General features: G+C 39.1%; 1 protein-coding gene across 19 annotated transcripts in view; it reads right to left on the reverse strand.

The window, feature by feature from the left end:
- The window catches only part of LOC139749073 (uncharacterized), a 298095-nt gene that overhangs the window by 126778 nt on the left and 145314 nt on the right, over positions 1–26003 (reverse strand). For 6 of the 19 annotated variants that reach the window (XM_071662560.1, XM_071662551.1, XM_071662564.1 and 3 more), the window contains exons 2-4: positions 8113–8270; positions 5194–5381; positions 4357–4404 (exon numbers count right to left, since the gene is read on the reverse strand). In XM_071662560.1, the coding sequence (XP_071518661.1) occupies positions 4357–4404; positions 5194–5381; positions 8113–8270 (394 nt within the window). Of the gene's footprint in view, positions 1–4356; positions 4405–5193; positions 5382–8112; positions 8271–13533; positions 13579–14625; positions 14818–24738; positions 24842–26003 lie in introns of those variants that run through there. The other 13 variants (XM_071662556.1, XM_071662565.1, XM_071662569.1 and 10 more) reach the window with 11 other exon arrangements.

A 26003-nucleotide genomic window follows, 5' to 3' on the forward strand; every position in this document is an offset into this window, starting at 1 on the left:
CTTGTTAAGACTAATAAAGAAAACTAGCATATTACAAAAATTATCAAATTCCAGAAATTCACCACTTATCCTGTTATCTAGAAACACATTTTAAAGCATTTACCATATTCAACTGTAACAGCGCATACACTGTACGTATATTAGGTATCATGTTGGTAAATATATAATAAAGCCCAATTAATTCTTCACTGCTATACCATGTATGCCTCTTTCATACAGTCCATGACTGATGAGGGGTGGCAGGATCTTCACCAAACATCTCAGAAGCTGACTCCTTAAAGTGTAAAGGCTCAAAAGCAATAATAAAAACATTCCTTGAATATTTCTGCTTGCTGATATGGTCATGAAAGAGAAACAGCTGCCTTTTACTTGCCCCAGCAAAGTTTCTTTATATATACGATGACTGCATCTGGTACTATACATAAGGAATTATGTAAATGAATACTTGATGGGACTGATGGTGAATTTCTCAAGAAAGTTGGTAACAGTGTTGCTGATTGGCTACTGAAGATTTTCCATTTAAGTATGGTTCAAGGTGAGGTGTCTGAGTTACTGATGGAATGCTTGTATTGTGCCTTTATGTCAAAGCAAAGGAGCAAAAGTGAATGCTCAAATTACGGTAGTAAAAATCTGTTGAGTATACCTAATAAGTTGTAAGGGAGAGTAGTGACCAAGAGGATGGCGTTGTGCACAGAGCATCAGATTTCGGAGAAACAATGTGGCATCAAGAGTGGCAGATAATATGTGGATGTAGACTAGGCGTTTCCACTAAGAATTTGCGTGAGAAATACCCAAAGAAACAGGATTTGTATTTGGCATTTATGGATCTGAAGCAAGCATATGAGTGGGGTGACAGAGATTCCTTGTGAACATTTTTTTTATAGATATATGGTGTTGGAGGAGAGCTGCTAGAAGCAGTGAGGAATTTTCATAAAGTAAAGGATCTGTGCAAGCAGAGAGGAAGGAGGGTGAGTGGTTCCAAGCAAAGGCAGGTATGCATGAAGGGCGTCTGATGATACCATGTCTATGGATGGCTTCCTGAAGGAGTAGGAGGCCTAGGAGGCACATTAGATGCTGTTTGCAGGTGAAATGTCTCCAGTTGCAGACTCACGTGAGAAACTGAAGAAGCTAAATTCTGAGTTTGGACTGGTGTCAAAAGAGAAAGTTGATGGTTAATGATAATAAATGTTGGATTATGAGGTCTTGTAGAGGGTGAGAGATTGGTTTGAGTGTGATTTTAAATGAAGAGAACCTGAAGGAAGTGTAATATCTTAAATACTCGAGAGTGAACATGGCAGCAGCTGGAACTTTGGGAAATGAAGAGAATCATAGGGTGTAGGAGGGGATGAACATCTTGAGGGCAGAGATGTGTACGAAAAAAGAAATCAGTGTCTGTGAGGGAAAAGATGGGCATTCATGATTGTAAAGTAGTTCCAGTAGTGCTCTACAGGTGCGAGCTGTGGGCCCTAAATACAAAACAGAAGAGGGGGTGTATATACTGGAAATGAAATTCTTGAAGACTATGTGGTATAATGACAGCTGCTTGTGTTAGGGAGGATAGTACAAGAGAGCTTTGTGGTAGCAAAAAACGTATGACTAAGAGAGAGATGAAGAGGTTGCACTGAAATGATCTGAACATATGGAGACAGTGAGAAGAGACACTAACTAAGGGGATACAACTCTTAAAAAGGAAGGAGGAAGAAAGAAAGACGGAAGGCTAGGAGTAAAAGAAGCTTTAAGTTATCTAGGCCTGAACATGCAGGAGGGTGTGAGGCATGCATGAGAGAGAACAAAAAGGAGCAGTGTGGTACACAGGGAGCAACGTGCTGTCAAATGGCTGAACCAAAGCACAGGAAGTGGTTATGGAACCCAAAAATGGTCTATGGGGCACGGCAGTGGATAAGGGACTCTGGTTTCAGTGCATTATATTCAACAGCTAATGAGTGAATGTGAGCATGTGAGGCCATTCTTCATTTGTTCCTGACTTTATCACGCTAGACTAGACAGTACACAGTGACCTATCATAAAAGAGCATTGTGTATTGAGCCAACAGCCATATTATTTTTTTGCCTCGTGTGTGTGTGTGTGTGTGTGTGTGTGTGTGTGTGTGTGTGTGTTGTTGATGCTGTTAACATAATTCTTTAAAACATCAGTCTAAAATGCTTTTATCAACTCACATATGTATATCTTTCCAATTTATCTTATCATACTCAAGTTTCGATCACTGAGGCTTATGCCATCCTTTTCTGTACCAAGCATATTTTTCCTTACATGAATAAAGAAATGGTTTTAGTTACTTCCATGATGTTAAAGTCTGATGTGGTGGCTAATTACTTCAGTATGGGTAAAAAGCACCATATTCATGGAAATATTTAGTATGTTGTCTCTTGTTGGCCACTTGTACTAGTATAAATGGCACAAGTTTGTTCATTCTTCTCTTCAGCTATTCTCTCTCATCTGCTGATCCGCTATCCATCACTATGTTTTAGTTTACAGCTGCAATATTCCTTTTCTTCCTATTCTATACAGTGAAAACACACATCCGTCCATATCAATGTAGTTCACGGTGTTTCCAAGCTTCTCAACACTTTTGCTAATAATACATTAAATTCTTCTGTCTAAGTTTTAGGTGATCTGTAAGTCATAATTCTTACTGCTTTTTAGCACTGGGATATTCAATTACTAATAAACACGTTTTTATAACAAATCTTAATTTTGCTAAGTGCATAAACGCAACCAATTTTATTACTCTGTTCCTATCATATTATGATTTTTTCATCATAGTATATTTCCTTACATTCATTTGTTGCACTGTATATACAATCATGTCTCTTCCTTTTCTTTCTTGATTGCAAGGCTCTGGTTAATCAAGTCTTTCATGCTGGTCCATGTCTTCCATTCTCACAATGCTGCTTGCAAAGTGTTTCTACATTCTCTCCAACTAATTAACAGAACTTGTTTTGCTGATGACCATTCAGCACAATATTCAATTCAGCTTCTTTTACATGTAATCAACATTTTCATAATCATCCCTCTTTTAAAGTTCTCATTACCACACTACTCACTCCCTACACCACTAACATGATTCATTTTCAGTGTGTTCTCCAAAAATCAGCTTTCATTTGTGATTTCTTCTAAATCTTTACCTTTCTCTTCAGAGCCAATTCCTTTTTATTAGAACCCATCAAGAAGGTTTACCCACTGTATTTTTCTTTTTCCCACCAGAGACCTCCAAATCTTTCCCTATTGAAATTCAACACTTCCCTTTTGAATCTTGCATTTTTCTTCTAATATTTCATTCACTCTAGTGACATGTTTCAATCTTGAATTTTCTGTCTTCAGTTTTATTATCTTACTCCAGTTTCCTCTGCAAAATATCTTACTATACTTCTTTAACCACTTTCTCTACATCATATCATTTTTAGCTATACTGAGGCTAATGCTCTTCCTAGTGATACCCCACATAGAAAATCTTCATTAGAAAAACTTCCATTTACTTCTAATTTTAATTTTCTGTTTTGTTAAAAAATTCTTGATCAACCATATCTTCCTAGTTTACCTTTTATGGTATATTTTGCAAATGAAGCTAACAAAATTATTCTCTATTTCATCTTGTCAAATGCTTAGCAAAGTTAGGAAAAAAAATTCACTAGTCACTGTCATTTCTGCATTCCAGTTTCATATTTTTCTTGTATTGTACTAGCAGCAGCATTTGTACAATTTCACCTGGTACAAATATACACTGACCCTCATAAATAAATTAATATTTGATCATGCATCATAGTATGGTTCTTCAACTTTTTCCTTCACACATATCATAAGTGATATCAAACTTGCATGTCTTCTTTTGTTTTGGTAGAAACTTAGATCCATTTTTGTGCACTGGTGACAAAAAAGCCATTAAGTGCACTGAGAAAGGGAGACAAGAGTAAAAGAACATGGATTCTGAAACAAAAATACTGAACAATACTTATAATCAATCAATTATATAATGAGTAAAGAATGTCAGCAATTGGCTATAAATAAACAGCACTTTATGAATGCCATAAAATTTAGATATGGAAGACTAAATGGATTTCAATTAGTCTATAGAGGTATGAATAGGGCTTTACTATTATTGTCAAACACTATTTTACAAGCTTTCATTTAGTCAGTGCTAACAATTTAAGTACAGGATTAATTTACTAGTTTCTCATTAGTCTAAAAACTGAGCACTGTGATAGTAGTTAAAAATATAAAAACCCAAGAGCTACGCTATGCTATGGTCATTCAACAAGTTCGACTGTTGATTCTACTGAAGAATAAAATGCATTCATCTAGGGTCAACAAAATCAATCATTAAAAGTTTAAGAATACCTTTTTTAACCCCATTTTGGGAATTGTTCTGAGCGACAGAGTCAGACACTGTAAATGAATAATCTTTATTAGAAATGTTTTATAAAGGTACTTTCCAATTTCAACAGCAAGTAAAGATGTCCAAGGGAAAACAAAGTAAAAAAAAAAATCTTCACAGAAAATGTTTGATCATTCATTTTCTAGCAAAAACTAGAGCTAGTTTTGAAAGTTCAAGGTCAGGTGTATACAGAAGAGTAACCAAGATTTATGTTAAATATAGAATTTAAAGGAATATATCTTAACATGGTGACACTATTATTTGTTAGAATTTTAAGGAATATATCTTAACATGGTGACACTATTATTTGATTAATAAACATTACAATGTCATGCTAGTGAAACTATCTACCTGAATGAATGAACATTCAAATGATATCCAATTTCTTGGAAGACAAAGATTCTTACTCTAGTACTGCATAAGTACAATATCAATTCTACTGTATAAGAATCACATCAGCAGTTGATTTGTTAGTATGATGATTTTTCACTGCAAAATCCAATTAAAACATTTTCATACTTTTAACATCTCTAACCTACCCATACAAACTGAAGTTAACAAATTTTTTTCAATAATCATTGGTAAAGAACTTCAATTATAATCATTAAGGTGTATTTCTCAGTGATGCATCAACTAACAAGTGGATAAAAGAATAGAAATAGAATATGATCAACACTCAAACAGTGTAATCTCATTAAGCATATTAATACACTGCTAACAAAAAACCTGACAAAATAATTATTATTCTAAAAAAGAAATTAATAAACTGAGATTTTAATCAGTTACACTAATTCACCCACCTGAATTTATGGGAAATGCTTGCGGATGAGCTTCACCACCTGAACTCTTCCTTACAAAAGCTGCTGGAGCTGAATCTTTTACAGGAGACACTGAGACTATCTCAGAAACACTGCTTGGTCCCTCTGTTAAGCAAGATGCAAAACTAGGGTCCTCAGTTGCTGAGGTTGTGTCACACTCTCTGTTTAAGCTGTTGATATAAAATCAGCACACTTATTATTGATGGAAAGGAAAAATCATATTTGAATTCATTAAGAGTAAATATGGATGGAACAGAAAGGCCTAAAATAATAAGAAACTCTAATGAGAAAACATTTTGCTGAAATACTGACAACAGAAATTAAGGAAACAAATAGCAGTTTAAGAGTGAGGTTTTCTGATGGAAAACATCAAATTTTGTATTAGTCAAAGGCACAACATTCTGGGATACCCAGTTAAGTTAACGAGGTTGTATGTGTTCTTAGCAATGGTTGCATCATCAGAAATTTATTCACAAAAATACTTTCTGGGCCAACGATGCTTGCACAGTATTGCTGCTAAAATGTGTTGTTCAAATAATGACATGAACTATAATACTTGTAAACAGCCAATTGCTGTTTGGTGTTCAACAAGAAAGCAGACTTCATGTACTTAGTTTCTTCATACTTGGCTACCATTTCTTATGTTAACAAAGTCGTGCCCAGAACAGGAAGAAAGGCTGCACTCACTCATATCCATTCTCAAGCTGTCATGTGCAATTGAAGTCAAAATCCAGATATTTTTCACACCTTTCCAAGCACCATTAAGTATTTTACAGAACCATTTCTACAGAAAGGTTTATTCATATACAGTATACAGCATAAGCATCACTAATTCTAAGGAACTATAATTTTACCAAATAAACCTTTAAATATAAATAATAATTCAAAGAGATGCCTGGGGAAAATGAGGATACAATTCTGAAGTATATCTATTATCTTGACTGAATTTTCAGGCTATCACATTGAAATTACAATTAAACAGCAATTTTTCCATATTTTTCAGGTCTTAATTTTTCTTTCTTAAAAACCAGACTTCAGTAGACCCATAAGAAGTCAAGTACAGAAGCCTAAACTCACTACAACTTAACAGCACCTAACTATTGGTTTACCTCTACAATAGGTACCACAATGTATCTGTTAGTTTTTGAAAGAATAAACTGAGGACTGCAAAATGGACCCTAATTAGGTTCTAACAGAGACCTAAAAGTTAAGGTGCTCAAAATCACTCTGTGTGTTGGGTGAATGCATCTCATTCATCTTCTGTCTACTTTAGTTTCTCAGCTATCATTTGGTTAGTTGAAACAAATTACAGGTAACTTCTCAAAGGAATTTTGCTTTAAAGAAAAATGGCACCCATATTTTGCAAAACTAAAAGTGAAGACTATCCACAATATTCAAATGCAGCCCAGTTTCAAGATAAATGCAGAACTCTAAAATTAACAATGACATATCACATGAACTCCCAAAGTAAGTAATATACTTCCAGTATACCTAAGAGTAGATTTAACTAAAATAGCAGGGCTAGCGCAAAGTGCTCATTGCATGTCTTGTTTGCTGGACAAAACTATTCCTCTCAGCTGCCACCTGCATTATATAAATCATCTCTTCTTGGTTCATCTGGGATTGATTTCAACAATATGTCAAGTTTTCTTTTAATTGTTTCTATAGTTATTTTTAAATGCTTCTCTTTTTTCCTGGCAGTACACTGAATAATCATCCTAGTTTCCAGTTTTGGCTTTCATGTATCTTTGATTAATTTCCAGTATGTTCTATGGTATTCTTGACACCTTAACACAACTCTGTCTTCCCTGATGAGAGGCTTTCATGTTTAACACATTTTCTTTTAAACCTTCAATTCATTGCCATGTGTAGATTATCATGTCTTTTTCTTGTTTCTAAGCTATATAAAAGTAGTACTTTTAGCTTTTCCCTGTAGTCTATGTGTTCCAACCCCTCAATTTTGCTTGGGAAGAACTTCTGATTTCTCTCTGATATGTTATTTCCACGTGCTCCATTGGTGAACATATTAACACAGCAATATTCAACTATAAATGGCACATAACTTTTATTCATACTGAGTTATATGGATGACATGGAATAGGCTTTTTTTATACTGAATAGATTATGCCCTTGTACGACTAATTCCTTTAAAAATATCTTTATGTAAAGTATCCATTAATAACAGTCAATATAAAAGTGTCGCATTCATTTGTTAGGATGGTGGGGATGAAACCTAAATCGCTAGCCACTGCTGAAATACCTGCATTTGTAGCAAATTTCAGTCCAGTTAAAAGTTCTATTCATGTATCTTTAGTGTTTTTATCAATCTTCTAATGAATTTCTTTTATTACTTAAAAGGAAGGCTTTGTTGGTATCATTAACATGAAAAATGTTTACTCAAGACTTGGCCTCCTGAAGCATACCCCTTCCCCTCCAAATAAAGGGCCCTGGTGTTCAGGCGCAAAACACCTCTCTTGGTCCCTTACAACCACAACATCCTTTCTCACTCGTTTAACAAGTTTTTCGACTTTGTTTTTTATCTATTATCGGAATTAGAAAATTAAATTCATCTTCACAAATCTAGGTCTGAAGTAATAATCAGGAGAATAATTATTAAGCTAAAGTAATGAATCATGTTCTACGACTATTTTGTTTTATTAGTCAAAATACAGTAAAACAAGAAATAGAATCTAATGCATTTTGCCAGCTATGTATAACAAATTCATAACTCACGACTACAATCTCTAGACTCGTATTTCAAATATTACACAATCCAAAAATCTAAAAACTGATTTGTCCCAAACTAAGTGACTATATCACATAACCAAAACCCTACGTTAAAGTGCTAAATGTCAACCTTGACCTTGCTTTTAAAATCAACAAGTAAGTACAGCATTTTACCTGTTTGAAGAAGCCTCTGATGGAAGAGAACCTGGTGATGATGGTGGGCTGATGCTACTGGTGTTTTCTTGAGTAATAACAGGTGTGCCCCTCTGGCCCTCAGCCTTCTGTTCTAGATTGCCTAGAGGGCCAGCCAAGCCCGGCGCTGCTGCTGGGCCCTGACAAAAAATTTTCGCTTATCAATCTTCTAAAAAAAAAAATCTTAAAAGTATCATCTTACTAAAAGTTGCTAATGTTGAATGGGTGCCTTCCATGGCCAGTCACTCTTTTATTCACCAAGAAAAAATTATGTGAACTGGGTTGTAAACTGTAAACTGGTTTGCCTTACATACCCATGAACTGGAATTTTTTTGAAGTTTAATCCCATCAACATATCCATTTGCCCTCATGGTCTGTCACTAATTTCCAGTCTACATCTTCCCATTAAGTACAAATGCAGAGGCCTCAATCTCTCATCCTTCTGTCTTCTGATGTAGCCCTTTATGCTATTTTTCATTATCAAATCTAGCTTTCCTACTTTCTATTTCTTCCTCATGTTTATCAAAACTCTTATTCTTTTCATATATTCTTACCTGGATGAGTATGCACCTCAAATACAGTGATGACACAACAAATATGAAAAACACACTTCTTTAGCAGTCTAGAGCCTACTGTCATGTCTTGAAAATATGAAGGTGCATATGTAATGAGAGAAAAAATGCAAGGGAATAAAGCACATGCAAAATACATCAATACACAAGTAATTTTCTTACCAATTTGTTAATCTTTTCCAAGCATTCATTATATCCTTAGAACAACGATGAAGACTTCTCATGACAATATCCCCAAGGTCAATATAACAATAGGGCATTAGCTGAACAAAATTTCCCTAACAAATAGGCATATAACTATAAGGCTACCTCGCAAACGCGGGAGACAGCGACAAAGTATAAAAAAAAAAAAAAAAAAAAAAAAAAAAAAAAAAAAAAAAAAAACTATAAGGCATTAACAAAACACAATTTCCCTAAAAAAAAAAAAAAAAAGGGCCTAATTTGTAGACAAAAGTTTAATTTATTTGGAAGATACCCCCAGTGTCGAAATTTTTAAAAATTTGACCCAAGTATATGTAATGCTAACACAGATCAGTTCTGCAAGAAAGTCATTTCACCCCTCATCTACAGACATAAACAGCCCTATCGAAGACAATGTAATGCTCACCATTGTATATCAAAATAAAATAAAAAATCGTGAACCAACACCATACGAACAGAAAGATGCACAACACCAACAATAAGATGAGAGTATAACTTTATGTGCATAATAAACTGGCAAACTATAATGAGAGAGCTTATTTTCTTTGTACAGGTGATTAATATAATCAAATATCTACTTATTTATCGCTGCAGATTGGGTAGAAAGAATACTACCCACATATCTCCTGCATACCATAAAAGGTGACAAAAGTGGGGGTGAAGAGGCCTAGAAACTCTCCCCTCTAGCATCACTTTTTAGAGGTAGAAAAAGATGCAGGATCAAAATACCAATATTTTCCCTTGCAAGTTCAGTTCCTGGTGCTGCCTCAATAAGATGGGAAATGTGAGCGTACATCAAACAAAGAAAAATTGTCTATCTATCCTTCAATTTTCATAAATCCATTCTCTTTACCATGGGTCAAATGAAATGTATAGAAAAAAAAAAGACAATTTTTTGCAATATTTCTGCAGAATGGGTGCATCCAATTCCAGCCACACACAATGATCAGGAATACCTAATTTCCTAAGGAAGATTTGCAACCCAACTATCATAAATCTGATCTCTTTTCAAATCATGTGCGGTTAGAGAAGGACATTTTGTGTGAAATATTTCTGCGGAACTGGTGTATCTAATTCCAGCCACAAAGAACCAAAATGATCTCCAAGGAGGATTTGTTATCTCGCTATCTTATATTCAAATCTATACTTCATCTTTTTTACTTTAGCTGAGACAGCATGGGTAAGTGAGGCCCTATTCTAAGCCATCTCATTAATGTGGTGGGATTAAGTTGTTAGTGACTGAGACACTTGGTGTCCAGGCATTACAGAAAAAGAGTGCAAGTGACTGGGAGATGAACATGAGAAAGCAACAAATCAAGAGGAAGGTGCGAGAATTGGAAAAGAAGGCAAATGAGAGGTGAGGTGAGTATCTGGTGCAGGGATAGAATAAAAGGCACAGGAAAGTTGAGGTGAGTATCATTAAAGTTCAGGGAGAATAAAAGAATGTTTTGGAAGGAGTTTAATGGTGTGAAAAAACTAGAAAACAAATCAGAACAATAGAAGAGGGCAAACCTGGAAGAAGTAACAGGCAGAGATGAGGTGAAGAGGAAACAGTGAATACTTGGAAAGCTTGTTAAATGTGTGATAACAGGGTGGCATACGTGGAGAGTTTGGGTTAAGGAGGTATCCAAAGTAAGAGTCAGAGCAAGTGGTTTGACTAAATGAGAAAAGGGGATGAAAGCCCTGCATAAGATGAAATGTGGCAAAGTAACTGGAGTGGATGTTACTGTAGATGAATTTCTTGGGAACGGAAGTACCTAGTGATTACATGGTTCATTCTTTGGGGGTCTTCACCCCCACAGCCCAAGATGGGTCCAGGCTGCTGAATTTGGTTGTAGGTCGACCAAGATGTTGGAAGTTGCAGTGCCATGATGAGTCCAGGCTGTTAGCTTGGGTTGTTAGTTGACCAAGCTGTTGGAAACAGCAGTCCTTTGGCCTACGTAGCCCCCAAAGACTGGCTGGTCTAGTACACCTGTCCAGTGCACTCCAATATTTCTCTATTTTGCATCTCTTTTCTGTTGGTAACTGGCAACATGTTGAAGAGTCTTGGGCCCTCAATGGTTAAGGTGTTCTCTCTTTTTGTGCACAGTGCATTTTTGAATATCAGAGGTAGTACTTTGCAGTCTTCAGGATTTTCCAGGTATAGATGATGAAATACCTCTCATGTCTGCACTCCATGGAGTATAGCCTCAGAGATTTCAGCTATTTCCAGTTAGGTCCTTTACCTTATTAATATGGGCCATGCTTTGTAGGGTGATGTGAAGATTAAACAATATTCAATTTGATAAAAGAAATAGCACTCTGAATGGTATCAACACTGGAGTTTCCCTCTTGTCTTGAAAGTCTGCAGGATCCAGCCTGCCATCCTTTCACATGAGGCAACCATCAATTTGCTATGTTCACTAAAGTTTTGGAAATTATTTCTCCAAGGTCTTTTACATTATTTAACTCATTTATGATCATGCCTGTGTCTGTCCGATATTCTATGTTGTTTCTGATTTCTTTATTTTTCTCATCCCTGAGGAGTTGAAACTTATCTCCATTGAAAAGCATGTTGTTCTTGGCTCCCTTGTTAAAGACTTTGCTTAAGTCTAGTTGGAGTCTTTCCACATCTTCAACTGATGTGATTTCCATAATTATTGTTGTGTCAAGCCTGATACACTCTCAGCAGTAAAGAGGAAATGGTAGTGACATGGATGAGTGGCAAGATTCATTGTCAATGGTGGAGAGGCAGGGTAGTGTCATGACACAGGTGAGTGGCAAGCCTGGTACACTGACAGTAGTGGAAAGGCAAGGTAGTGGCTTGATACAGGCATGTGACAAGCCTGATACACTGTCAGTAGTGGAGAGGTAGGGTAGCAGCATGACACAGGCAAGTGGCAAACCTGATACACAGTCAGTGGTGGAGAGGTAGGCTAGTGGCATGACATCAGCAAGTGGCAAGCCTGATGCACCATCAATCAATTAAGTGCCATGACAAACTCACCAGTTTAGTCAGGGGCATTATCACATCCTTCCACTCCTCCAGTAAACATGACAACATTCCCAACCCAACAAATATGATGCACAACATACAAAAAAAAGTTTTCATAAGAGATTAAAAAAAACATGCACAAGTGGTCCTCATAATGAATGGAGGTGGGGGGGGGGGGGGGGGGGGGATACTTGTGTTGTTCATTGATTTGTTGGGATTTTCAGTGTAAGTTTGAATCACAGTGAGGTACCTGAGGATTGGCAGAGAGCCTGTACAGAGCCACTGCATAAAGGCAAGGGTGACAGAGTGATCAAATTACAGAGGTATACGTTTATGGAGTGTTCCTGGTAAGTTGTATGGAAAACTGGCAATTAAGAGGGTGATGGTGTGTACAGTGCATCAAACTGGGGAGGAAAAATGAGGTTTCAGGAGTACTTGGGGATGTGTGAATCAGGAGTTTGCTTTGAAGAATGTTTGCCGGGAATACTTAAAAGAAACAAAGGGATTTGTAAGTGGCGTTTAAGGATATGAGTCAGCACATGATAAGGTTGTAGAATTTATAAAAACATGAAGTATATCTTTTCTTTTCTTTTAAACTATTTGCCATTTCCCGCATTAGCGAGGTAGCGTTAAGAACAGAGGACTGGGCCTTTAAATCACCTGGCCCCCTCTGTTCCTTCTTTTGGAAAAAAAAAAAAAAAAAAAAAAAATGAGAGGGGAGGATTTCCAGCCCCCCACTCCCTCCCCTTTTAGTCGCCTTCTACGACACGCAGGGAATACGTGGGAAGTATTCTTAATCCCCTATCCCCAGGGGGAAAGTATATCTATATAGAAAACAAAGATCAGTTCAATACAGACATAAAATCTTATCTCCATTTTCTTGATCAAATTAACAATTCATAACACCAAGCATGTTAGGAAGCTGTATCAAAACTTTTTAATGCAGTTCTAGTCACAATAAACACTACTCTAAGGGAACACATTATTACATACACACAGCAATAAACAATAATACCAAAATTAAGGAATACTAAGAGGTTTCTTATAACAAATTTGCTTTGAAATTCACCACTGCATTAAGTTCATGCTTATATAATGGATACCACTTAGCAAACTGGGCACAGGTTAATGAACAAACAGAATGCATATATAAATGTATGAAAAAACAAATAAACATAAAAGACAGTAACAAGACCAATATGTCCATAAGATAAGAGCAATTAATCTACAAGCTAAAATGCATGTAAAATCATATATGAAAATTAATGTTTGAAATAAAAAGAAGTAATAACACTATGATGCATGACAAAGCAGCAGTCAATATTTCAAAGATTTCAATTTGTTCTTATAAGTTATCACTGTCTAACTACATCAAACAAAAAGATAATGAGAGCAATAATAATGTGTCTAAACAAATGTTGGATAACTCTGAACAAATGTTGGATATCATTAAAAAAATTCATGTTATCAGCATATATTCAATATTTCAACTGTTCCCTTATCTTGGAGAATGCAAACTCCTTTAGTTGTTTAATTTAGTTCTAGAAAAAACAATGGAAATAAAAAATCTAAGTCAATGGCTGCTGCTTTGGCCATGAAACCAAACTGATTTAATAGAATGCCACAAAAATGTACAACACATCCATAATCTCCAACCTTCTTCTTTTGTCCAGGGTCTACTTTACTAGCAGACTGGCTACCCTGGAAGAAAAAGTCATTATGCTTTAGTACATACTATGCAACATCATCATTTAGTTAATAAAATCATGTGGCACCTATTACTGATGATAACCTACATCTTAAAGAGTAAATACCTATGATTAAAGCATAAAAGATGTTTGGCATTCTTAATAGTAGCATACGATATTAAAAAATAATCACTACCATTTATTAGACATATCGCCGACAAATCCCTTAAAATCTTCACCAAATTCCAGGAGGATGCTGTTTAAATTTAGTGCCAGTGCTCCTCGCATCCTTAGTATTACTTCAGTTTATCACAGATAAAAAATAAACTGCCTTTTCATTTCATGTAAAAGACTCTAGATTCTAGTTCTATTGACAAAAAAAAAAACAATAAGATTCTTCATCTATCGCCCGGTTAGTTGTCTACAGCCAGGAAAACCATGTGATCTATGGCTGTGGCCAACAAGTTATTACTTCAAAAATATAGAACTGGATGAATGTATAGCAAAGAACACAATCATATGTGTATACCTGGTATGGTCATATACTTATTAAAAAATACCTACAAAACTAGTCATCAATGCAATCCGGCGGAGGAAGTATAAAGCGTCTGCTTAGCTGGTCCCGACACTGGGGTCAGGGGCCACGTAATCAAACCTCACCAATAACCCTTATGCTATACGCCATTTGCATTAAACACAAAACAATAAACAAATCTTGACCACTTCTCTACATGAAATAATTGTTCAGTACATTTCCTGGTCATTACACATGAAATAATAAGGCCTTGTAAGCACCTGAGTGGCCAGGACGGTGACGCAATCTCCTCCCCAGGACTCAGCAGTTGGGCTTTGTTTACATGGCTTGACAGCTAACAGAAAACGGCAGCTTGGAAAACGTGAAGAAAACGAAGCATCTCCAGGAACTATTATATTACCATGAACAAGTCACTATACCTTGTTTTGTACATTTATTTACATATGGAATTATCAGTAGCACGATATGGATACAAATATTTAATAGAAAATGTAGATGGAAATCATACCCACTAAGTTTATTTACCTGAATGAGATTCCGCAGGAAGTTCATGGTGGAGTGATTTTGGCAGTCGTCGTGATTTCTTTAAATAAACACTGCCATCATAAGAGTTTCTAGCTCTTCATGTTAATTTGTAGAATGATGTCCTGTTTACATATGTATGTCACCCGCATTTCATTTTTTTCATATTATTTGGTCATTACATAGCTCCTGAAACTGCACATGAAAATACACCAAAACTAATAAATATTTTTCCCCCACACACAAAACAATATCTGCTCTTGTGCTAGCAATGAAGAGTGTTCCTTATGCTTCCAGTGATGTGTATTTTCCTTCTCGAGATGATTAAATGGAAGAAAATGTGTGACGTATGTATGACGCATGTTGCAGGAATTCTCTTCTATACGATAAAGACGTAGTGGCCATTAAATCTAAGGACATAAACACTAGAAATAATTTCTTACAATGCAAGATATCTGGTCAGAATGTTGTCTATAATACTCAATTTGTGGTTGTTTGAAACACATTATTGTATTCACATTTCAAAATGATGTACACAACGGCAAAGAAAAAAGGTATCTACACAATTCTTATGTTAAACAATATGACCCCACGGACGAAGGCTTTTGAGAAATGCCCGTTGGCCTAGCCTTACACTGGTAGCCCTGCTTTCATGACATTGTAATATATCATTTCCTAAAGATATTTCGTGTCATTTGCCATAATCAAACTTATACTGATTTCATATTCCGATGGAGATATGTATAACGTGGGGCTACCATAATTATTAGAAAAATGTCTCACATTCACGCTTACCAACCCTATCCAGACAGCATGAATCCTATCGATCATTTCGAAATTCACCAGACCCATCTGGAACGATACTTATTTTTGTACCTGGCGTATAACAATTAACTGTTGTAACAAGGATAACTTGGCAATTTCACTTGAATTAGAAATCAAAGAAGAACGTGGTGGATGGAAGTCTACAAGTAACATAAAGGGAATACCAAGAGTACAGTTGAAAGCATCTCAGTCAGTCTCACACACACGATCTGTCAGCCTTATGTCTCAGTACGGCTATCAAAGTTCTTTAACTAATCACATTAACAAAACTAATGTCACGTTTGCTGTACCATCTCTGTTGGCAAACAACCAACAATTCTACCCTGTCAATGATGGAATCGAACACCTAAAATCATTCGTGTACTTTATTGTTTTCATACAGTTAACCATGAATTTTACCCCCTCCCCCCTCCATTAGTTAGTTTAAGAAGTCCCCTTGCATAAATAATCGCTCAAGTAGTTTCGTTTAGGATAACTGTCAGTTAGAGGTGTAGTGGGCCCCGGGCCAGTCAAAGAGGCACTGAGGGCCTGCATACCTCCCCAGCGGGCTAGGCTTCGGGGCCTGGCTTCCCTCCAGCTCTCCCTCCCCACTACACTCCCCCAATTCATCCCCCGATCTTCAGCTGTACTCACTTTCTGCTCCCCCTCTGCTTCTCTGATCCCTACGTATTAACACCAGTTACATCGCCATATTGCATCATACGAGCCGCGTCATACGCCAGCAACGACCCATTACTCCCGCACCCTCCCATCCCCTGACGTACCGCATTACTCCTTCACCCCAACCCCTCAAACACACTTTCTCCCTCCTCACTGCAACCCAAACTTCCTGGTGTACCCACTTACACCTACTCGACTCAAGCTGTACATCTTACGATGGCAGACATGGTTCCTCTAACTTCCACAGGTCGGTATGTAACCAAGGTACGCTGTTACTTCTTTCCTTAATTTGGCCGACAGGCTGTGTCCCGTATGCCTACGTATATTCCACAACTTTGATGGCGTGGCACACCTTGAAAAGCGTTGATCCAGGCCTTATCACAGATTTCCTCACCAAGCACTCCATCATTGCCGTAGGCAATGTATTAATGTTTTAGCTCCAGACGTTTACATTACCTTCCCAATGTACTTGGGCACTTTTTCCCCACGATGGATAATATTTCGGTGGAGATTTTCCTTGCCTGTCGAACAAATTAATTAGCAATTTTTGAATGAAGACTGTAAACCACACTTTCCAGTATTATCAATATAATATTTCCAGTTTGTGTTTTCGGGAGTACAACTTCAAAGCTCCGAGTCTTTCCCAAACAGTTTAGACGTTTAAGTTACTGCGGACTGCGAAAAACCTCGGCACATTTTCTAATTCGTCAGTTTCACCCGCATTCAGGGATGTGTTGGCAACACGTTAACAGTCTTAGTCTAGTCTTCAACTGTGTCATCATCTGTTTTACCTCTGTCATCCGGAAGGTCCACCCCACTAGCCTGCCATCATTTCTGTAGATGCAACGGTTGCCATGACGTGTTTGCTAAAATTATGTTCATGATTCATAAACACTGTATTTGCTAAAATCATGTTCATGATTCATAAACACTACCAGTTACTCTAATTTTATATTCCCCTCAAAAAAAAAAGTGTCCAGTTATTCTGTAGGATACTCTAATTATCAATGTACCCCATTATGATGCACGGGAAACATATCTCCCTTGAAACAGCATAAAAAATTTCATGTTCTAATGATATATTTACGTCTGCATTATACCTTTCCTATAAGTACGAGATTATCATACTCATTCGAGTACAATCAGGAAATGATACTGAACTGTGATTTGTGTCTACGTGCACGTAAATCACATGCATGAGACACAGTAAAGGCAGAAATACAGTTCCCCTGGGTAAAAGATGTTTCCCGTCATGCACCACAAGTCCTCCGTTTCACGTACCATGACTGTTCAGCAGGAAGGTGGAGATCCAAATTCCCCCTTGGCTAGTTTTATTTCCAATTCAACGCATTTTATGCGTTACGACACCACCCAACGGTCACAGTATTCAAAGATTTCGACACAGTTTGTACATTACAATGAGGCATTTTGTAATCCAGCTACCTAAAACCATGTTGCCCGGGGTCAGGTCGACTGCCTTTGCGTCATTCAATTCTAATCCTTGGACTTTTACAGATAATTTATAAATGTGATATCAAGTCTACTGGTTCTTGTATGGATCGGCTGGGAAGTGAGGGCTACTGGCTCCTATGGAGTGGGGCTGTGCAAGGCGGTGGTAAAACTTCGTGGACTTACACCATAGTATGAGTTCTCTCTCCAGATAATATTAAGTGTCCGAGGAAAACAATGTTTTGTGACTTTATAAAATCAATAACATTCAGTGTCCGAGGAAAACAATGTTTTGTGACTTTATAAAATCAGAGTAGCAAGAGTCTGGTCTCGAAGCAGACTGCACGGGCGTGCTATTAATGGACCTGTCGGTGCCCTTTGGTGGGGCGACACCCCCTGCTAGTGTAACAAGAGGTCTTTATGATCCACTGGGACAAAGATGTTCAAGTTGAACTTCTTAAAATTACTTCAAATATTGCGTTGCCCACTATTTTGAAAATGGATCTTTGTTTTTCTTTTCCATGTGTTTTACATCTTTTTTTTTTTTTGGCGTCAGCTGGAAGTCTGCCTTACTTCCTTAAAACAGGTTTGTTTTCCTTTGCCGAGCTACCGGCATAAGATGATTGGATGAAATGTTGACGCTGTCATCGGCTAATCTAATGTGCAGCCCAAGCTCATCCTGTCAGACGCAGCACGAAGGGCCAAAAAGGGTGTTTGTCAGACCCCAGCGGCTTTCAGTCTTTCCATATATAGTAAACTCACTCACCAGATGCAAAAAGTTGACAAATACTCAACATTTCTAGTACATACTGTCATTATGAAAGCGTTGTGTCACCTCTAGCCGAGTGTGAAGGACTTCGACTCATGCTGCCAGTCTCCCATAAAGCGGGCGCCGCCCTACGTCAACTAGAGCCCTCATACATTTCTTTACTCACTGGTGTGTGGATGGTGCCTGTCTGGGTTACTTCTAGTACATTCATAGCCACAAGGGGTGGTCGGGCGTCCCCTTCGACTTCTGCCACCATGATTAAAACTTACAATATAACATCTAATAAACAAACACTTGCGCCTTCTAAATTTCTTGAAAAAAAAAAAAAGTTATTCGTAGCATATCAAAATGGTCGATAACCGTGCGAATTACCCACATAACCCACCCTCCCCCACCCTCCACTATCCACATCGGTTAGGTCGCTGAACACAACAAAAATGCTTCTCCTCCATTACGAGCACTCCCTTGGGAAGTCCTGGCTACGGGTTTCCTCTGTGGTCTGTCTTTCCAGACATTCTTGTGTTTTGCCACTCAGGAGTGACCACCACTGTATCGCAGACGGTTGTTTGTTTCTTCCCACTGTATGTATACCTTTACTACAGTCTAAATTCTCTGGATCCACCCTCAGGATGAAGTGTGTGACGTGTCCATGTTCACTTCGAGTAGGGAGTAATATCGAGGTAATGATTATCATGTCTACATCATCAATGAAAATCAGGTCGACCGTAACACTTGTCAATCTGTCTCTTTCTGTTATCAGGTGGCTAAGATCAAGTCTGCTACATACATACAAGAGTTTCCTGTCGTGGAACTGTTCGTCTGTATAACTTCCGGTTATCAGCGAGACTCAGGCTTCTCAACCTGAGATTTCAAGTTTATATCCACTTTTTTTGCATCTAGTCGGAAAAACTTACAATATGAAACTATGTAATGTATGTAATGAAATACCCATTATGAATTTTAACATCATACGTGTAATATCAACCCTCTTGGGTCTGACTAAGATCCTTTGTGAGCCCTGTAATCCTTTCGCGCTACCGCTCACAGAATGAGCAATGGGGCGCACAATAATTTTACCGGGGTTACCGGCAGAAATTCAATTCAACATTCATCGTGGGTGTAGTGGGCTGACATTAGATGGAAGGACTACAGTCCCAGTCACTACTAAACTTCCAAACTTGAAAAGACTTCACGACTAGGCTTCCAAACTTAAAAAGGTTTCACGACTAGGCTTCCAAAACGTAAAAAAAAGATTCCATATTCCTTAACTGTTCAGCAAATGCCTCTGGTTTCGTATCTGTTGCCTTACAAATTTTGGCAGTAACTACGTTAACAATACAACAATGCCTACGTTATATGCAAGTTTGCAGAGTGCAGTTGTACTGCCCAACATTTTGTTACTGGTGCTGACACATCAATATTGACTGCAATTCATGATCCAAACCGTAATGTCCATGTAATATCTTATTATGTTTCCATGAAGGCTGCACACCAATAAATGTGAGATAAACAAACGGAAAAAAAATAACTGAAGTGTGTGTGTGTGTGTGTACAACGAACCACAGCACCATGTAATTTAATGAACAAAAAAATGACTAGTTAATGTACATGGAAGGTGAGGAAGATGAGCAGCCCAGCTAATTGCCAACCGATAACCTGAAATTCTGAGACAGTATCCTCTTTACGCACCTTGCAGACGAGTTTACTATATATGGAAAGACCACGTTCAAGCGATGAACCAGCTTCGTTGGATCAAATGTTAAAATCATGTGCTCACTCGGGTTTAATAAAGACTCTTTGTGACCAGTGTAATCCTTCTGCACTCTCGCTCACAGGTCGAGTAGCTGACCGCCACAATAATCCAGCCAGTCATTAATAGCGGGAATAACGAGAGAGAGAGAGAGAGAGAGAGAGAGAGAGAGAGAGAGAGAGAGAGAGAGAGAGAGAGAGAGAGAGAGAGAGAGAGAGAGACTAAGTTGAGGAGGCTGGCCTGCTACGCTTCACCTAACACATCCTCAATTTGGCTAACCTTTGAACACTCACCCTCCTCTTACCAGTACTCATAAGCAACACATTACACAACAACGAATTTTGCAATACGAATGCGCTAAAATCTCAGGGGTCTCATGTTATATATTTTTCTTTCCATTGCAATTTCATGTCTTCAGAACTATCCTTTTAATTACATGTTACTTCACGGAAATGGCTGCCTCCAGCTTGTCTGTGAAGCCAGATACAGGCATGTGAGCGTTACCTAGTAGAGGGTATCAAGTGAAGCGCCATGCACACCGCCCGCCTTCCGCCTCCTCCCGTTCACCATCATCGTGACCACGGCTGCTCCCACACTCAGTGGCATGGAACCAGAACTCCGGCAGACATTACCTACGCACAGTTCACACACACACACTCACATATACGCAGTTACGAAGGACCACTCACATGCCGGTCTCCACTTTGGTACTGATGCTATCTACAAAGACTATTTTCGGCAACTTGCAAACAGGTTATGCAAATGTAAGACTCCCTCAGAAGACTGTAGAGCATCGGGTCCGATGACTGATGGCGGATTAAACACCATTACCATAGAAGGAGATCCTCCACACTCATTATGACCAGAGGCTCCTATTAATGTCTTTGAATTTCCTTGTACCAAGATCTATACCCTACATTTACGCTCTAACTAATTTCGGCTAAAAGTTAAACATTAACAAGGAACAGAGGTAATAAATCACCCTACGAAAAACAATATACAATTTCTCGAAGGATACAAATATAACACAGGAGGCAATGGTACCTTCTACGCCATCAGCCAAAGAACAAGAAGCATCGGTAACCTACCATATGAACGCCAACTTGACGTCGCAACTTAACACTTGGGCATCGACGGGCATTTATAAACTAACCTAAAACTATCAAAGCTCCATTAACATCCGCAGGACACTGAAACGCCATAATCATAAACAGGAGAGTAAAAACAGGGAAGGTCCTCTGTAGGAACTAACAGAACGTGATGACACTTTCGTAAGCGGTGGTCAGAAAAAAATCTAGAAATCCTTGAAAACATTAGAGGGGAAACAAAAAAAATCTTATACGCATTAACATACGAGCCACTGCGTCTCCATGCAGATGAACACAGAACAAAAATGCGTATATAAAAAATCAAGATGGCATATGGGACGCCACAGTTACTGCGTACTTTACCGTCCAAGGCGAACAACCCTACGCAACAAAGAACATGTACTATATGCGACATATTACTAAACCTTAATTTTTCAAAGTCAGGGGACTATGCACCAGTTTAAATCAAGTTTATCTACACAAATACATGAATAGTGACAAAACCAAAGCCAAAACAAAAATCGTTGGAATGAATTGGCGAGGCTGTGTGTGGGATAAACACGGTCGCTCTCAATAGTAGCCATGTTGTAAATAAAACCACTCTCTCGCCACACCCATTACAGTGTTAGTAGACTCCACACAATCCGTCCATAAAGCGTTGTGGGGCATTACTTCCTCATTAATATTCACGGCAACATTTAAAAAGCATTTAGGCAGAGGAGTAAAACTGTGTGGGAAGGGTAACACGTAACAGCACATCGTTTCGTAAAGATAAAAGTTGCCTACTGACGCTTCACATTAGTCCATGAAAGATTCACAAATTAAATAACACATTCTATTGAATTACTTAATCATTACTATACGTAGCAACATTTTAAAAGAATGGTTAGCTATCAAGTTATGCGAAAACAAAGGGTGAATGTTGAGAGAAACCGCTGGGTCATGATGCAGTGTCTGAACCATGCGACGGATTCCCTGAAGACTGCATTCCAACACTTCAGTTCAGGAGAGAATTTCTTTCATCATATGAATGCTGGTTTTCAGCATGGAAATAAACATTTCTACTTCCTAAGGACGTCTAGGTGTGTTAGACACTGGAAAACGATGCTTAATACTGGACTTAAAATCCAAAAATTTTGATATCCATAAGTACCCCTTTGTTTTCTGAAGGAGATTTTCGAAGGAGTATAACAGTTTGTAGGTCAATACAGAGTTACGGTACGTGAAGACACATCAAAATCATACATACAGTTTGCTTCTAACAATGCTAGAATATGTAAACATTCACTAATGTCCACGATACTGGTACGAACGTATATTCCTAGTGGATGAAGAACAAAATTTTCAATTCAATCCATCAGAAACTGTGAAAAGAGTTCAATGTATGATAATTTTCGTAAAATTCATTCGTGGTTACCATATCTCGATATGAGAATTTGGAATATGTTGACAACAAACCGTAATTAATACTCTTAAAAAAATTAATTGCACAAATTATATTGTCTCATTTAGGAGGGACACAGTGGAGAGACTGCCTCCACAAACTACCCCGAGGTAGCAATTTATATATATTCTTAGGCATGAGCATTAAAACATAACTATGTTTCGTAAACAGTCAGACATCATTTAACGCACCTTCTCATGTACCAAGTGTACAAAAAAACAAAAACGAAGCGTTCATAAACACTCGACGACTCTTACGCACACACGACCAACAACCAGCAACAGAATATCAACGCGATTCCGTAGACAGACACCTCTGAGGGGCACCTCAGCCCCGCGCGAGCACAAACACATCGGCTGGCTCGCCTCCGCCTCAGCCCACCAGTGACAACTGAATCTCCTCCCCACTACATCAACCAGCGGGAGACAGTCCACACCGATACGTCAGTCAATCGCCCCAGGGGAAAACAGCTGGTATGTAGAGTATCGCGCTTCGTTAAATGAAACCGATTTCCCAATGGCGCTGCACTGAACATCCCTCACGGGTGTGCATGCCACCCGACCGTTCAAATGTTTATGCCAGGACAACTTCACATCATAGCATAACTACACGTGCTAAATATGCATCATGCACATTAAATCATACATAGCGTTATCATTCTACACCGAATCATTCGCATAATCCAATCCAAACGAAGCAAATATTACAACTTAACTTCCGCGTATTATGTAGCCTAGAGCCACGGTACAGTGTCGTAACGGTGTCGTATACCATACGCTGCAAATCGATGGCAAGAATGGACAGAGAACATCATAACACTATTAGTACAATGTACATCTTGACCTTCGAGCTATACAATGGCCATTGTGACGTCATCATTACACACTGTACACCACTGCATCCCTATCCTACAAGGCACTCTGTATCATCGCCACTGTACAATGTACCATCAGAGGATCATCATGTACGTACTGTTCATCACTGCATCATTGCTAATATTACAATGTACACCACAAAGTCATTTAGTGTGTGTACACCATAGCATTCTTGTGTACCGATCACCTAGGTTAATCATTAGACACAAAACTGAGTGACATTATCATAAGTTGTTCTAGCATCATCAAATACTGTATCTGCTCTCCAAATCATTGGAATATTTACTGTATATCACGCCTTCATTATGTACTATCAACATAAACCTCACTATTATACCACCCTTATATACTGTCTATTATGCCTCCATTACCCAGTGTGTGTTATCACTGCACACCCACCAACATGATATCATTATAATGTGTTTATCTTGACACCCAGAGAACCACACATCACGACCAATCTGACGGCCTCACAGACAGTCTCCTTGAAGAGCTCCATACACTGTTTCCTGTCTCACAAAATCCCCTCTGAAACACAGTCTAGAGTCCTCTGTATCACACACAGTCACCTCTTATGGCCATATCCAGAGATCACGACGAGCATCGTCAACCAATTCAATTTCAATTTTTACAAATTCATTCTTAAGAGACACAGGCACTCCGGCCACAATACAGTGAGTTGCCTGTGGCCGGAAACCCCTCTTCCCTTAAGGGCCGGAGGGAGGTCGTCTCCTGAAGACCCACTGGGGGAGGAACCCTCCCTGAGGGCTACACACAGACTTTCTCTTGGTGATGCGAGAGCAGACTGCAGTGTGAGGACCACACAAAAGATCCTCCTCTGGGCACGCCGACCGGAGGACACAGGGACAGCCTCTTCTGTGGATGAGATGGAGTCTTCTGATGGCCACAGTGAGGCTCCCACCTCAGGCCAGCAAGGAGATACTTCAAAGAATCACGAAAAAAAAAAAAAGAATTTCCTCTGAGGGCCAGTCATACAGGGACCTCAAACAGTCTCATCTGGGAGGACCACTCGAAAAGTCCCCGTCGGGTTCATGTGGACGGTCTTCTCTGGGGACCACAAGGACAGTCCCCCTCGGGGGACACGTCGTCTTCATTAAATGCCCCGAAGTATCATGATGGAGAGGCACGGGCGAGCGTGGTAAGATCCTACTCAGGTCGGCAGGTCGTGCTCCGACTGTCCATCCGCATCACATTCATGGTAATCAGCTGTGACTGAGGCACGTGCAGAGACCCACAAATCACTAGGAGGGTCACCAAATGGGTTCAGGTGGTGATGAAGACCGGTGAGGTGAGGAGGAGGGTCCAGTACGGGTCCCGCGACACCAGGCAAGAAACTGGGGCCCCCCTGGCAGCAGCAGCAACAGCACCTTGCAACCAGTGCCAACCAGAGTGCCCCAACACTGGGCCCTCTGGCATGCGACCGTTCAACTACCACCAACACCAACACACAAAACTTTACCCCTCGTCTCCGTCGCCATCAACTTCTAAACTTTCAACCAACTACTTCAATCCGGTGAGTATGTTCGGGAAACTTGTGCAGCCTACATATTAATGTCTTGATTCCCCACCACAAGGGAGTGGTGGACGCAGATGCCACGGTGTCTGCCAAAGACGCAGTAAACTGCGACAGGTACGGGAGTCCGGACCTCCTGATATGACTACTATGAAGGAACGTAATATTTTATGAGTACTTACGACGTATAGAAGTTTCATTCTTACTTTACTAATGTGTCGTGTGGCAGAGAGACAAACCACTTAGTACACCTAATCTTACACACGATTCCTTAAGGATGCAAGATTTTCTTATCTTCTCTTAGAATATAATTAAATAGAATAAAATGAAACATAAATGAAGATGACATCCGAGAATTCAGCTGAACCCCATCCAACACACTACCAGCCTTCAGTCATACCTTCAAATGCCTCTTATCGACTCTTGACCTCAAGCAACATCCTCATCCACACACAACAAACATTTGTGTTATTTCAAAATATAACCTTCACGATGATCACCAAAACAACACCCTGGCCAACACAGGGATCACGTTCACCACCATACCAAGATAACCACCAGCTGGTGGGATGGTTCACACACCTGGCATACCACTAGCGATGCGTCACCAAGCTGGGCATGCCACTAGTGATGCGTCACCAGAAGAGACATACCACTACTGATGCGTCACTAAGCTAGCCACACCATTTATGATGCGTCATCAAGAGAGGCATACCATTAGCGATGCGTCACCAAATGAAACATACCACTGCTGAAGCGTCACCAAGTTGGGCATACGCTTAATGATGCGCCATCAACCTGGTATGCGTCACCAAGCAGGCATACCACTACTGGCGCGTCACCAAGTTGGGCACACCACTACTGGCCGGGTCACCAAGCAGGCGCACCACTACTGGCGCGTCACCAAGTTGGACATGCCACTACTTGCCGGGTCACCAAGCTGGGCATACCACTACTGGCGCGTCACCAAGTTGGGCATACCACCAC

Source organism: Panulirus ornatus, chromosome 6 (genome assembly GCF_036320965.1).
Source record: "Panulirus ornatus isolate Po-2019 chromosome 6, ASM3632096v1, whole genome shotgun sequence".
NCBI lineage: Eukaryota > Metazoa > Arthropoda > Malacostraca > Decapoda > Palinuridae > Panulirus > Panulirus ornatus.